Raw genomic sequence first — 14132 nt, forward strand, 5'->3', positions numbered from 1 at the left:
CTGGGGAAGAGGCCAGCACGTGTGAATGTCTCTCTGCATTGTAGAGATGCTAATCCCAGGATGCTCTGCATGCAATTTCATTGTGTAGGAGGTCCCCAGTGCTTTTTACTCCCCTGTATGTTGTTCTGGACTTGTATGTGAATGTGTAGGGAGGAAAGCTGAAGATTAGAAATGGCATTCCTGGGATCAAGTCACCTCTCCTTTTACTTCAAGCAAGATGTTCCTTCGCCTGTAAGAAGAAGGGAAAGTTACATGGCAGTAGGATCCTTATCCAGAAGTCAATCTAGGTTGGGGCCAGAAATCTCAGGTCAATGTCCAGCTGTACCAGAAACAGATCCCTCTCTTCTCGAGCATTAGAAGTGGGTGTGGGATAGGGACAGAGGACAAAGGAGGTGTGTAGGAAACAAAGACCAGACTCCACTGGATATAAGACAAAGACTACAGATAACACTATACTACAGTTAAAAGGAAAGAAGCACATCTATATATCCAATGTGAAAGAAAGCCCAAGACATATTAAGTAAAAAAAGAAATCACCAAACCACAGAGATATTAAATCCCATTTATGCTTTTTTAAGTCCAAAAAATCTAGGGAAGTGAGTGAGAAAGGAATGAGGGTATAAAGTTTAATGTATTTAAATATTTTGCAATGAGTATAAACTTGTGTGTTACTTGCAATTAAAAAGTATATTTTTATAGCAAAAAGTATATATTTTAAGGCAGAAGTAGGCTTGGGAAGGGAAGAGGAGGGGGTCCCTAGGGGTGGAAAACAGGACTTCCATGAACAAACCAGCCTCTGTCCCTGAGGAAGCCCTTCTCTGTCCCCTCACTGCAGAACATGGGACTATCTTCTATATGGCAACTTAGAAGAGAAAAGTGAGGTCTCTGGTCCTCTTTAAGTCCCAAAGGACCCCAAGAGCCGAACCCGTTACCAGGATGCCCCCAGGGATCCATGAAAGAGACAAACATCCAACTGGTAAGGAAAAGTGGAAAGAGGAAAATCAGGAGGAGGGAAAACTCCCAGATTCTCCAATAGGAAGATTTATTTAGACTCCCAAGTTCAGCAATGACTAAAACAAGCTCCTCATAGGAGGTTTCCACATCCTGTTGCAAACTTAACCCCAGCTCCAGACTAAAGATAAAACTTTCTACTGAGTCACCTGTATTTTCCCTTTTGATTCTAACGTCATGTGAAAATGTCGAGCTCCAGAGATATGAAATGACCTGCCCAAGATGAGACAAAATCTGCCTTCAGAATCCTAACCAATGCTTGCTTGTTTGTTTGTTTTTTTAATCAATGATACCGTACTGCCTTATTTAAAACCCAACATTTGTTTTTGTCAGTTTTCATCTTGACCCCAACCCCAGTCCTAAATCACAGTGGGCTCAGAAGCTTCTGGCCCCAGCCCAGTGGAAGCAGCTAGTTTTGTTTTCTGTCCCTTCTGTCCCATCTCATCAACCAGAAATCTCCCTCCTGACCATGTTTCCTTCTTGAAAAGGGCAATCTCGCATGGGAGGACACGAATGGATTTGTTTGCTGGCCTGAAGTTACTCTGAGGTGGGCAGGCTCTTTTCTGCACATTGCAGAAGACGACTATCACCAGGAGGGCTTTGGGGTTCATGCCAAGTGGGCCACCTCCTTTCTTCTTCCGGATGCCTTACTAAGGCACCCTCTTGACCCTAGCGATGGAGGAGGACCACAGGCTTTCAGTGACCATTGTGCAAGAGCCCAAGACCCTGAGCTGAAGATTGGAAGAGAGATCCCGAAAGATAATTTGTGGTGGGCAGAAATCAGTAAACTGGGACAAGAGCAGCAGCTGAGTCCAGGGGTCAGTGTCTGGGAGTAATTTAGGAAAGTTCAGTGCTGACAGCTGTGTCTGGAGGCGAGCGTCAGGGCCAAACCAGCTCCTGGGCTGCTCGGCTGCTTCAAGCTAATGAAGCTCTGGCTCAGGACACAGAGACAGCTGTGGTGTGGCAGAAGTCAGGGTCCCTGGGGCCCCAGGCTCAGCCTTGCTGCTTCCCAGCAGTGTGACCTTAGGCAAGTCCTTAAGAAAGAAGAAAAAGAAACATCCACTGAGTGAGCGCAATGCCCTTTCATGTGTCATCCTCACTACTGCTTATCGAGAAGGACAATGTCCCTATGTTACATGGGGGTAAACATTCTCCAGGTAACCAAAGTCCTTGTGGGCTATCTGGTTAGGGAGCAGGAAGACAGAAGTGGGATTTAGAGCCTCTAAGCTCAACTTCTGGGCTCTTTCTCCCGAGATTTAGCTTTTTCCCATGTAAAACAGGAGCAAAATGTACCCACCTTATAAATGAAGTCACCCATAGCGGTTTCTAAACCCTACCCTTCTCCCAACCTGGGTCTTGAAGAGTAGTAGCCACCTTCTTCTTGGGAATGGAGTAATCGTTAACTTTTGCCCCTCCCCCAATCCCGTTGGTGGGCACCTTCTTACTAGGAATGAAGTAATCTTACTTTTGCCCTTTACCTCAACCAGGTTTGAGGATCTAGGCCCCAGGAGGTGCCTGTAAGGGAGGGGATTTGGACTCTGGTTTCCCCTCTGCCCCATCCCCAGGCTTTCTCCCGATTCTGGAGGGCTGGCTCCCTCATCTCCTCCTCCACAGTTTTGGCAGGCGGACTGATATCAGTGGGTGTTCCCAGTAAAGGGGAACTCTGAGTCCAGCTCCAGGCGCCCTTTCCCCCACGGCCCAGGGCAGCCTCCTGCCTTAGATACTGCGGGTGGAGAGCCCTCTGAACTCCCAGCCCCTTCTTCCTCCTCCAGGTCGGCGAGAGCAGGTCGCTAACCCCCTTCCTCGCCCCCGCAGCGAGAGGAGAAAGGGCAATAGGGTCCCGGGGGCGGATGCTCCGAGATCCGGGAGAGCCCTGGGCACCACGCAGCTGAGTCCAGGAAATGCATCCCGGTTCTGGGGTTACGAGGGGAGCTGTCCAGCCCCGCAGGGTGAGCTAGAAGAGAGAGTGGGCCAACGCCGACACGGCGGAGGGAGCGGCGGGCGCCAGGGCCGGGTGGGGCTGTGACTCCCCCTCCAGCCTGCCGGCCCCGGGCGTCGCCCCCGCCCCCCACGTGGCCGCAGCCGTCCCAGCCCTTGCGAGGAAGCGGCGCGGCTTCCTGGGGCTTGTGCCGGGGATATAGGCGCCCCCGCCCGGGCCCGGCTCAGCGCCACCGCCCCTCCTCGCCTGCTCGCGGCGCGATGGCCTCGCTCCGGGCTGAGCGCGCAGCCGGCGGCCCGCGGCTCCCTGCGACCCGCGCGGGGCGACCGGCTGCGCTCCGCCTCCTCCTCCTGCTGGGCGGTGAGCGCGGCGCCCCGGGGCCCGGGTGGGAGGCGCGGGAGGCCCATAGAGGAGGGGGCCTGGACGGCCGAGACCGAGAAACGGGCCCTGGGTGCGGGAGGGTCAGCGCTGTCCTCGGGCCGTCCCTTGGCCCCACTTCGATGAGGGCTCAGCGAGAGCTGCTTCCCACTCTTGGAGGAACCTAGGGTCCGGGCCTCGCGGAGAGGTCTTGGGGGTTGGGGAGGAGGAGGAGGATTTGGGTCTGGATGTGAGTGGGAGGGAGCTGGTATCAACCCTCTCTTCCAGTCACTGAGGCACCCCTTGGAGGCTTGGATTATTCATTTTTCTTCTACTGAAAGTAGCCCTGACTTCCTAGGGTCTCACACCCCTCCTCCAGACTCCACTGCTTAGATCCCCGCCATCCCACCTCCCTCTCCCATTTCTGTTCACAGCTGTCCTGAAGCCCCAGGAGTCCCTGGCTCAGGTTCCTCCCACTGAAAGCAGCTTGAAGCCAGAAGGTGTGTACCCGCCGCGGCTCTGGGACGGTGACCTGGGACAGCGAGGAGAGCCAGGTCGGTGGGGAGGGTCCCTTTCCCGCAACCCCAACTGGCAGCCCATTAAACCCCCTTCTGTTCTCTCCTGGGGTTCCTGTGGTCTTTCTCCCTCTCATCCCACGTGACCCGCCCCCAGCTCTGAGCTGGCTCCCCTCCTGGGTGGGTTAGAAGACCCCAGAAAAAGTGTGTGGCTGTTCTCGTGGGGCTGGCACATGGAAGACATTAACATTTTTCTGAACTGAGACTCTTTCCCTGGAAGACTTTCTGAGACTCTCCTGGTGTTTGCCATGTTTGAAGACAGGAGCAGTGGAAATACTTGGACCCGAGGGCTTGGGGGGAGGCACGGGGTTGTGGTCAGTGCGAAGCAATCTGTGCCCACAGAGGACAAGATGGAGAGCTATGAGAGGACTATCCAGATTTGCTGGCAATCGTATAAGGAGGAGATGGACTCTATCCCCAAGGATTGGTGTGACTGGGACATGATTAGCAGGTAGGGGCAGTGCCAGGCAGCTTGGGCCAGGGGTGGGGCCTCCTCCTCCTGGGTGAGCCTTGAGTGAGTGAGGGGCATTCCCCTCTTTGGCCCAGTCCATACTCACTGTAGTCTTCCCTTACCCCCAGGCCTTATAGCGACCTACAGTATTGCCTGGAGCATTTTGCAGAAGAATTTCATCTGGGCTTCCCCAATCCCTGGGCAGAAGAGATCATCTTTGAGACTCACCAGATCCACTTTGCCAACTGCTCCCTTGTGCAGCCCACCTTATCAGACCCCCCGGAGGATGTGCTCCTGGCCATGATCATAGCCCCCATCTGCCTCATCCCCTTCCTCGTCACCCTTGTGGTGTGGAGGAGTAAAGACAGTGAAGCCCAGGCCTAGGGTGGTATGAGTTTTTCCACAGCCATCTTTCTCCTTTTCCTTGCCACCACCAGGTCTCTCTTCCCCTCCCTGCCTCCTTCTGTCAGTCCCACACCTACCACAGATCCTTGGACTGATGAAAGTGGAAACCCAGTGGTGTCATAGCACAAGTTCTGTAATCTTCAAAATAAAACTTTTTTTTTGTACTGTCCTCTCCCCATCCCAGAGTTTCACCATTCACAGCTCTGCTGGGCAGCAGAGCTGGAAGAATCTGGATAGCAGCACTGTTTTGTTCACTTGCCTGCTCCCCACTATCCCCCTCCCCCCACCTGAAGCCTCCCCCCACCCACTCACTGCTTCCTCCCAAGGCTGGGCCTTTCCTGTCCATATCCAAACCCAGCACCAGGAAATATACAGGAAAGAGACTCCCTTCCGGTCTGGACAGCAGCTCGGGAGGGTGGAAGGAGCAAGGGTGGAATCTCTGCTGTGACTTCTGTGAGGAGGAAGGGGGACCACCTAGGAGCTCTGAATTTCCCTCTTCTTCATGCCTCAGTTTACTCCCACAGCCTGGGAATAGGAACTGTGATATGACCAAAAAGAGTCCATCCCTGGGCGCCTGGGTGGCTCAGTGGGTTGGGCCGCTGCCTTCGGCTCAGGTCATGATCTCAGAGTCCTGGGATCGAGTCCCGCATCGGGCTCTCTGCTCAGCGGGGAGCCTGCTTCCCTCTCTCTCTGCCTGCCTCTCCATCTACTTGTGATTTCTCTCTGTCAAATAAATAAATAAAATCTTTAAAAAAAAAAAAAAAGAGTCCATCCCTAAGGACCTCAGGATTGAGGGCAAGGGCAGTGGGGACTTTATTAAGTCCACCACAGGACTCCCCTTCCAGGTCCCTGGCCTCCTCCTATTTTGTCCTGGACCCTTGGGGGTGGGGCCTACAGCCTGGCAGCACACTGCCCCCTGGTGTCCACTAGAGCTAACAGCCCGGAGATGGACATGATCTGGAAGAAGTTCAAGGCTGAGGAGACTGGACCCTGAGATCAGACATCTGTCATCTCCACAGCACTCACTAGTTCTTAGCTAAATCCTTCTATCAGCTTCCTAAGCCATACTGATACTTCCCTAAGACACTTCCCACTTTTCTAGGGACATAGCCTCTGAACTCATCATTTTATATATAGAAACTCTTATATGTTCCTCAGACAGTGAGGCACAGTTGTTTGCCAGAAGACCTTCACCTCCAGTTCTTCCAGATCATCACAAATATGAGAGAACAACTTTGTTCTCCATAAAGACACCTGTTTATTCTTTATGGCACCTGGAGTCTCTTCAGGGACTTTTCGTTCCCTCCTTTCTGAAATATTTACCTCCTTGAGGACATGCATATCCATTTGCTGGGACATGCCAATCTATTCCATAGATATGTATTTGTGTGCTTCCTAGAATCTATCTGTTCATCCTTGGAGACAGACTTCTCCTTTCAGGACATGTCTGTCTCTCTAGAGGCATATCTGTTTCCTGGGCATTTTGAGCTTTCACCTGAGATAAGCCTTTGCTATTTTTTCATTAATGCATTGGTCTTCCCCAGGGATATACCTGTTCTCTTCTTGGCCCATATTTGCCTTCATGTGTTTTACTAATGTACATCAAGGGCATGCTGGTATAAGATACTGTGTATGGTATATTTTGTTGAAAAAATAAGATAGGCCTTGGTTTCTGCTCTCAGTGACTTCCATCTAATAAGGAAGCTCACATGTACACAAATAAACAAAAGCAGTGGAGTGTGTGATGAGAGTCTTGCAAAGGATACAAACCAAATGTTATCTAAGTGCAAAAAAAGGAGGGGTCACATCTAGCTGAGGTGTGATCACAGGAGGGTGATTGTGGAGTTAGTACATGACTAGGCCTTAAGATGGAGTGCATTCCCCTTAGGGAAAGGAGTTAAAAAAAAAAAGGTGAATTAGTAAATTACTGTAATATCCTAGGCTTGAGAAAAAGAGGACATGGGCCAAAGAAGTGATGAGTGAGGAAGCAGAAAATAAAAAGGAGATGATTAAAAACAGGGGAGGGAATCCTCCAATGCCAGGATTTTGGACATGAAGGAGAGGAGAGGTTAGGGCTGACTCAGGCTTTGAATCTGAGTTACTAGGACAATGATGGAAGTAATGATAGAAAATAACTATTGGGAAGAGGAGCTGGCAAGAAGAAAAGGATGTACAATATGAGCTGCCAATAGAACAAGCTTTTATGTCCCACAGAGAGTTAGAAATGGGAGGGGTAGTGGTGGTGGTGGCAGCAGAAATACAGATTTATTAGTGTTTTGCACAGAAATGCAAAGCGAAGCCATGAAAAGGATGGACGTTCTCAAGACAGACGTTGTTTTGAAAAAAAAAAAAAAAAAAAAAAGCTGAGTTAGGTTCTTAGGAAACATGCACATATATTTTTCCTTTTTTCTTTTTTTTTTAAAGATTTTATTTGTTTGACAGAGATCACAAGTAGGCAGAGAGGCAGGCGGGGGTGGGGGCGGGGAGCAGGCTCCCCGCTGAGCAGAGAGTCCGATATGGGGCTCTATCCCAGGACCCAGGGATCATGACCTGAGCCGAAGGCAGAGGCTTTAACCCACTGAGCCACCCAGGCGCCCTGAAACATGTACATTTAAAGAATGGGGGGTCGGGGGGGCAATGAAACAAAGAGAAAGATCAGAGAGACAGTAGCAGAACAAGGATAAAGCAGTCCCCTGGAAGCAAAGGAAATCATGCCCTTTAAAAGAACATAATAAATTGATTGGTTCATCCATTCATGCAACAAATATTTTTTGGGCACTTTGGTAGGTCAGGAACCGTGCACAATGAAGGATGGACTTGAGTGGGAGAAAGGTTAAAGATCAGATAGGAAATTGAGAGGGTGACAAAGTCAAGGAAGCAGTACATATTTTCAGGTACGGGTGACCTGAGCATGTTTGTCAACTAGGGGAGAGGAGACAAGGAAAGGAAAAGAGGGAAGATTATGCACATAGTAGTTGTAGAGGCAACTGGAAAAGAGAGGTAAGAAGATATCCCAAAGTGTTGGTCTTGTAAAGGAAGAGTGACACTTCTTCCTTTGAGTCCAAAAGAAAAAAAGTTGAAGTGGAAAGGAATTCTTGTGTGAGAATCAAGTGTGGTGACAGACAGAGAGGGAACAATTAAGAGGTTCAAATTTTTGACCTCAAGTTCACAAACTAGGAGGGGCCTTCTGCAGAAAGGAGATGGAGACCCGTGGAATGACTTGTTGAATGGAAACATTTGAAGAGTTAGTTACCTGGAGGGATGTTACAGGGAGTCAATAAAAGACAGTGCTGGGCTGCACTGAGAGCCCAGCAGTGAAGTCAGTCAGGGAACCTGGGGCTCAGCCAGCATGTTCTGTGATTTTTTCCAGTAATACAACTCGGCCCAGGAATTGGGGAAGGTGGGTGTGGAATGGACGTGGGGGCAGGAAGCAACAACCCTGGTCTGTTAAGTGACCAGCAGGTAGACAAGCAAGGGGGACAGAATGGGGTAGTCTAGGCTGGGTAAGGAATCAAGTAAGACCAAATCGGGTCCGGAGATTTGAGACTAGCAAAGTGAGAACGTGAGAGATAGCTGTGGTCAAAGCGGGCAGCTCTGAATCACGGAAGCCAAACCTTTTCCAGAGATAAAAGCTACAGATGTGCTCCCACGGGGGCTGCAGGAGACCAGGGAATGGCGGAATCGAAGGACATAGCAACTGAGGAAACCGGGGAATTATGAGGCATTTGTTAAATGCAACCGACACAAATGTTAATATTAAAGGAAGCCCAGCAGAGGGGGGAAAAGCCTAGGCAATTCTACCGTCAAAGAGTGCCGCTTTGGATAAGTCACTGCCCTTCTCTAGAACTGAATGAGAAGACTTCTCGGGGCTCTAGACGGTAAGAATTTTTAGGATAACGGCAAGGGACTGGCTGATCAGCGAGACCCCTTCCGTTGGGCCGTCCCTCTCCGAAGTGGCATCCGGAACCTTTCTGCTGTGCTTTTTGTCCGGACGTGCCGAAGCGGAGGCCGGAAGTCCTTTGCCCGGACGTTCCGGGTTTCCTGGACTACTACAATGGCGATGAGTTTCGAGTGGCCGTGGCAGTATCGCTTCCCGCCCTTCTTTACGTGAGGCTGAGACCCCGAGAAGCCCCGCTGTGCCTCCCTCCCCTGCCCCAGACCCCGGGCTCAGCCCTGATGCTTCAAATGGGGAGGGGGAGAAAGGACCCGGTCGCCACCACTCCCAGTCCCCTACATTGTCCCCCAGACGCGCCTCCGGCAAGTGCTGCCTCTCGCTCTCTCACTCCCTCTAATTCTGCGCCCCACCCCCTTCACCCGGCAGGTTGCAGCCGAACGTGGACACTCGGCAGAAGCAGCTGGCCGCCTGGTGCTCGCTGGTCCTGTCCTTCTGCCGCCTGCACAAACAATCCAGCATGACGGTGATGGAAGCTCAGGAGAGCCCGCTCTTCAACAACGTGAAGCTACAGCGTATCCTCCCTCAGGCTCTTGCACAGCCCACACACATGCACTTCCACGCTTTCCCACATGCCCAGACTTCATACCCTCTTTCACCCTCAGTAGGCAGGTTCCCACCCAAACTGGACTTGGGAAAGAGCCGGTGTGTGTGTTATAGCTGTCTTCCATTTTATCCCCAAACCCCAACGCTAAATGCAACCTCAAACCTCCTTGCCCTGGCTAATGACAAGGACCTGGGTGTCATAGAATCTCTGCCCTGAAGCCAGGTCCCAAACTTTTCAACCCAAGCCCTTTTGACTGTGAATCTCCGGTCCCCTTCTGAGTGAAGCTCAAGCTCTGGTATTACCTTTGGTAATTTTCGCCACCTACTCTCTTCCTCCCAGGAAGTAAAGGTCATTTGTTTTTGCTGCCTGATTCATACCTAAAATATCTGTGGAGAAAGTCTGAAGGAAGGAGAAAGGACAGAGGGCGACAGATGGTAGTACCGTTCATTTTTAAAGTGATTCCCTTTAATTGAACTAGTTGCTCTTTGCCTTCCTCCTCCCAATATCCAGGAAATGCCAATTTATAGCCTGTTGGGGAATTGCACATATACGTGTGTGGGAGGGAGAGGAAGGGGACCGGTGGCTCTCAACATGACATTGGCCATGAGAATTTTTATCCTACCCAACTCAGTCCATTAGTGCCCTTCCCTTAACTTCAAACCAGGCAAGCTTCCTGTGGAATCAATTCAGGTTGTATTAGAGGAACTAAGGAAGAAAGGTGGGTTCAGGGCCTCAGATTTCCTTATTTTTCCTCCTACTTGGCTTTTCCTGAGGGCAGATTGCCATAAGACTTTGCCTTTTTTTTTTTTTTTTTAAGATTTTATTTTTAAGTAATCTGTACAGCCTATGAGGGGCTCTAACCCACAACCTTGAGATCAAGAGTCACCCACTCCACCAGCGGTGCCAGCCAGGTGCTCCACAAGTCTTTGCTTTTAACAACTTTTTTCTCTCCCCTGGCTTGGAACCCATAGTGTTCTGTACAATAGGTAGTCCAATTCCCGGGTCTTTTTTCCCTGTTGGTATTCACCACTGAAATCTCTCCATCTGTGTTCTGAGATCTGGAGAGAGAAAGGAAGAGAATTGGTGCCTTGCAGTTAGTAATAAAACAGATTTTACTTCCTGAGAGCTGGGTCTCTTCCACTGTGTTCCACCTTGGTTTTGCCTTCTGTCCCTTCTTAGCATAAGATGCTTTCATAAGTATCTTTTTTGCAGGGAACCTGGAGTGGTTGGATAAGAACAAGTCTAGCTTCCTGATCATGTGGCGAAGGCCAGAAGAATGGGGGAAACTCATCTATCAGTGGGTGAGACTATTCCGCCATGGTGACCCATGGCAGAGAATTGTATCTATGTTCAGCAGATACCTGGTGTTCCCAGGTCTAGACTGAGCAAAGTGGGCAGGGGCAGAAAGAGGAAGTATAGGTCTTCAGGCATGCCTCTTTCAATGACTCAATTTCCCTGGCTGTGTAGAACTTCCCTGCCTTTGACTGCAGGAGGCCAGAGGCTACATGAGGCTGTGTTTGGAGAATGCAATGCTGGAACCATGAGCGCTATTGTTGGCTGGAGTCTCTGGCCACAGAAGATAAATGAGGAAAGGAAGGGAAGGAAGAGAAAAAAAAAAAAAAAAAGCCTGGGGCCCCTCCCCCTCTGTACCCTTTGGGGCTGTCCACCGTATGAATGAGACATTCTGAACCAGTATGGGTGTGGGGACAAACTCTCTCCCCACATTCACAGCCACCACCAGCCCTAAACTTTCCCAAGGGAGAGAAGAGGGGAAGAAGCATCAACAACCCAAATATAACAAACTCATGCCACCTATTTCTGAACAGGAAAACAGAATGAGAGGTCACTGCTCAGACATGTGAAGGCCTGTGGTTTTAGTGGTTCCGTGTATGTGTGTACATGTATAAATATAGCACCTGTGGGGTTTGTGGTGGTTGGGCCACTCCTGCCGAGGTGACAGTGAGCCTGGTTTGGGAATAGGTACCATTCCTGGGTCAGATAGGTGGAGCCGGTGAGCTCACCTTTTCCCTGGGATTTCAGGTCCTTATTCAACCCCCATTTTCTGTGTCCATAGGTTTCCAGGAGTGGCCAGAACAACTCCGTGTTTACCCTGTATGAACTGACCAATGGGGACGACACAGAGAATGAGGGTAACGCTTCTCCCTTTCCCCCCAGTTTTGTGATCTGAAGCCTCTCCAGTCCTTGTTTGACAGTCAGACTTCCCATCCCTGCCTCTGAATTCCAAATACTGCATAATACAAGGCCTTTTAACCCATGTCCAAGGTTTCCCTAAACTACCTGAATTTATATGCATAATACCCCCAAATTTTGTCTGTGGGGGTGTATGTGCATTATTCTAGGGGTAGAGTCCATATTAAAAGATTTTCAAGGGTATCTGTGACCCATGAAAAGTTAAGAATTACTGGTGTAGATGCTGAATGAGGAACCGGGGCAGGAGATTAAGCTGAAGATCTCATTCCCTGCTGACACAGGCCTTTCTTTCACCCTTTATACTTACAGAGGGCTCAAGATTTGTGGGCGTCAGCTGAAGGGATTGGGCCAACACCCCCATCCCCACCCCCGGGCCTTTTAAATACTTTGGTTTCTGGCCAGGCAAGGATTTGTATACTGTTTGATTTTTACATAGTGTAAATATATTCTTAGCTCTTTTATCTCTGGCTTCACATTCTGATCCCTAGGCTCACCAAAAGTTCCAATCTCAGCTGGGGAAAAAGGGGTACCTCCCCTTTCTGCCAGGCTCTGGCTGCCGTAACAGAGTTTACAGCTCTTGGCTGTTGTTACCCCCTGCTCTGCAGGCCTCTGCTTGCTACTCCCACCATCACCCCATGACTTCAGTGCTGCAGCCTTGCCCAGCCCACCACTCGTGCTGGGCAAAGCTAAAGGCTTCCTCAGAAAGCAAGCTCCCTGACTCAAGAGGTAGGCCCCCGTAGGGGGGGGTGAGGTGTGCGAACCTGTTCAGGCTTGCCACCTGCTTCTCACCTCTCCCTGCAGTATCTTGCCATATCTTCAGATACTCAACTGGCCCTTGGCTCCCAGCTTTGTTCCTTTTAACTAGGTAAGGGCAGATACCTGTGCTGGATCTTAACAGTCTCCTGGTCAGAGGTATGGCTACACTTCTTTGTGTTAGGACAGGTGCTCCTGATGGCAGTACTAGAGTTGGACCCTAATGGGTCCAACTAGGGTCAGAATCCAGTGACAAGGACCTTGACCTTCCTAGGCTTCACTGTCCCCTGCTCTGTGGTCCACAGCAGGTAGTGTCATTCTTGTACATCAGACACTCATGGCGCAGGGCTGGGGGATACATATGAGGGTTGAGTCTGACAGAAGAACCTGGACAGGGAGAATAAGCATGAATTCTCATTTCATGCTGACTCAGGCTTGCTTTCAGCCCTTGCTCTAAGGAGTTTGCAGGAAGGGTTGGCAGCAGCCACAGCAGTATCGATGGCACATGTCTCCCCTGGCTTCAGGGTCTCAGCTTCCAGCTAGACTCTGCTCCTCAGGGGCCTTGAGCCCCCAGAAGCAGAGTATCCCTGATCCCCATCTCTCCCTATCCAGAGTTTCATGGGCTGGACGAAGCAACCCTACTTCGGGCTCTGCAGGCCCTACAGCAGGAGCACAAGGCTGAGATCATCACCGTCAGCGATGGCCGGGGCGTCAAGTTCTTCTAGCGGAGACCTGTCTCCTTTTACTTCTTACCTCCCACCCTTCCAGGGCTTTCAAAAGGAGACAGACCCAGTGACCCCACAGACTGGATCTGTGACTCAACCAGACTCAAAAGGGCTCCAGTCCAGGGATGGGTTTCCCAATTACCCGGTGCGTCTGTCCCTGAGGAAGGGTGAGGCTGAGGCGCCAGGGGAAAAAAAGATGTGCTTCTCTTTGCCCTACCTCCTCTCCCATCCTCGACTGTCCCCGAGCCAGGCAGGGTCTGTAAACCTTTAACTCCACATGTGTTCACACACGTAAGTACATACACACATGCGCCTGCACAAGCTTCTGTCCCTGCCCCTTCCCCACCCCCTTAGCTGCTATTGCCTCCCCTCTCAGGCTGGTGCTGGATCCTTCCTAGGGGATGGGAGAAGCCCTGGCTGCAGGCAGCCTTCCCGGCAATATGAAGGCTGGGTGATTTATGTGATTTACGATATTAAAAAGCTCAACCCCACTTGCCTGCCTGCCTTTGGAAGTTACTACTGGAGTGGGCATGGGGAGGGCTGTGAAGCGTTGCCCCCAGAGTCAATCCCAGCCTAGGAGAGGGAAGAGGCCTATGGCCTTTGTAAATGAAAAGGTCCTCCAGTGCTGGCAGACTCCAGTGGGCCTGTGGTTTTACATCTGCTGGGTGGGCTGTGTGGGGGCATGCTGATGGAACACAGCTTGGGGACAGACTGCTTGCTTTCTCTGAATTGGAGTAACTTAGTGGCTTCCCCTTCCCTCACGTCTCCCCCACCCCATGAAACCCCTAAACCACTCTGAAGCCCCTCCCTCCATCCTTCTGGTCTGGGTGGGGTCGTTGAGGCCTAGGGGAGCTGAAGAGGTGTAGACCGGATGTGGACTTTGGTTTATTGGGAACTTTGGCAAACAGAAGGAGGAGGAAGGAGGGCCCACGTAGCAAAAAACAGCTACTGTGGCCAGGGCCGGGCTTCGGCCAAGGTAGGAGGTGGAGGGGATGGGTGACCGGGTCCTTGGCTTGGGGGAGGGGCTTGCCCTGGGGTGCACACACCCATCCCTGTCCCGCCCAGAGGGACAGCAGCTTAGGAGAAAACCAAACCTTTCCACTGACCTCTGTTTTGTCGGCCTGGGGCTACCCCGGACAAACAGGAGGGGGTGGCGCTACCTTATCTGGGGCGTGCAGGCGGGTGGTAACCTTCCCTTGAACCTCC

The 14132-nt window shown here is 51.1% G+C and overlaps 2 protein-coding genes across 4 annotated transcripts; both read left to right on the forward strand.

The window, feature by feature from the left end:
• The first annotated feature begins 3100 nt into the window (after positions 1-3100).
• RAMP2 (receptor activity modifying protein 2) lies at positions 3101-4907 on the forward strand. 2 transcript variants are annotated; one of them, XM_013046010.2, is made up of 4 exons: positions 3101-3310; positions 3742-3807; positions 4225-4333; positions 4462-4907. In XM_013046010.2, the coding sequence occupies exons 1-4, from the start codon at positions 3211-3213 to the stop codon at positions 4715-4717; spliced, it is 531 nt and encodes a 176-aa protein (XP_012901464.1). In that variant the 5' UTR covers positions 3101-3210; the 3' UTR covers positions 4718-4907. The 2 variants fall into 2 exon arrangements, with proteins under 2 accessions (XP_012901464.1, XP_004772713.1); XM_004772656.3 differs by having other exon boundaries at positions 3109-3310; positions 3742-3861.
• A 2439-nt stretch (positions 4908-7346) lies between these two features.
• On the forward strand, positions 7347-13417 carry VPS25 (vacuolar protein sorting 25 homolog). 2 transcript variants are annotated; one of them, XM_004772651.3, is made up of 6 exons: positions 7347-8845; positions 9060-9205; positions 9902-9955; positions 10450-10538; positions 11312-11387; positions 11758-11909. In XM_004772651.3, the coding sequence occupies exons 1-6, from the start codon at positions 8793-8795 to the stop codon at positions 11784-11786; spliced, it is 447 nt and encodes a 148-aa protein (XP_004772708.1). In that variant the 5' UTR covers positions 7347-8792; the 3' UTR covers positions 11787-11909. The 2 variants fall into 2 exon arrangements, with proteins under 2 accessions (XP_004772708.1, XP_004772707.1); XM_004772650.3 differs by lacking the exon at positions 11758-11909 and adding an exon at positions 12814-13417 and having other exon boundaries at positions 7357-8845.
• The last annotated feature ends 715 nt before the right edge of the window (positions 13418-14132 follow it).

This window comes from Mustela putorius, unplaced genomic scaffold (assembly GCF_011764305.1).
Source record: "Mustela putorius furo isolate JIRA1106 unplaced genomic scaffold, ASM1176430v1.1 tig00000487_pilon_pilon_pilon, whole genome shotgun sequence".
In the NCBI taxonomy this organism is placed as follows: Eukaryota; Metazoa; Chordata; class Mammalia; order Carnivora; family Mustelidae; genus Mustela; species Mustela putorius.

Coding starts and splice junctions, on each gene's coding strand:
- VPS25 (XM_004772650.3), top strand. CDS start 8,793: ATGGCGATGAGTTTCGAGTGGCCGTGGCAGTATCGCTTCCCGCCCTTC. Junction 8,846..9,059: donor CGCTTCCCGCCCTTCTTTAC/GTGAGGCTGAGA, acceptor TTCACCCGGCAG/GTTGCAGCCGAACGTGGACA. Junction 10,539..11,311: donor GGAAACTCATCTATCAGTGG/GTGAGACTATTC, acceptor CTGTGTCCATAG/GTTTCCAGGAGTGGCCAGAA.
- RAMP2 (XM_004772656.3), top strand. CDS start 3,211: ATGGCCTCGCTCCGGGCTGAGCGCGCAGCCGGCGGCCCGCGGCTCCCT. Junction 3,311..3,741: donor CCTCCTCCTCCTGCTGGGCG/GTGAGCGCGGCG, acceptor TTCTGTTCACAG/CTGTCCTGAAGCCCCAGGAG. Junction 4,334..4,461: donor GACTGGGACATGATTAGCAG/GTAGGGGCAGTG, acceptor CCTTACCCCCAG/GCCTTATAGCGACCTACAGT.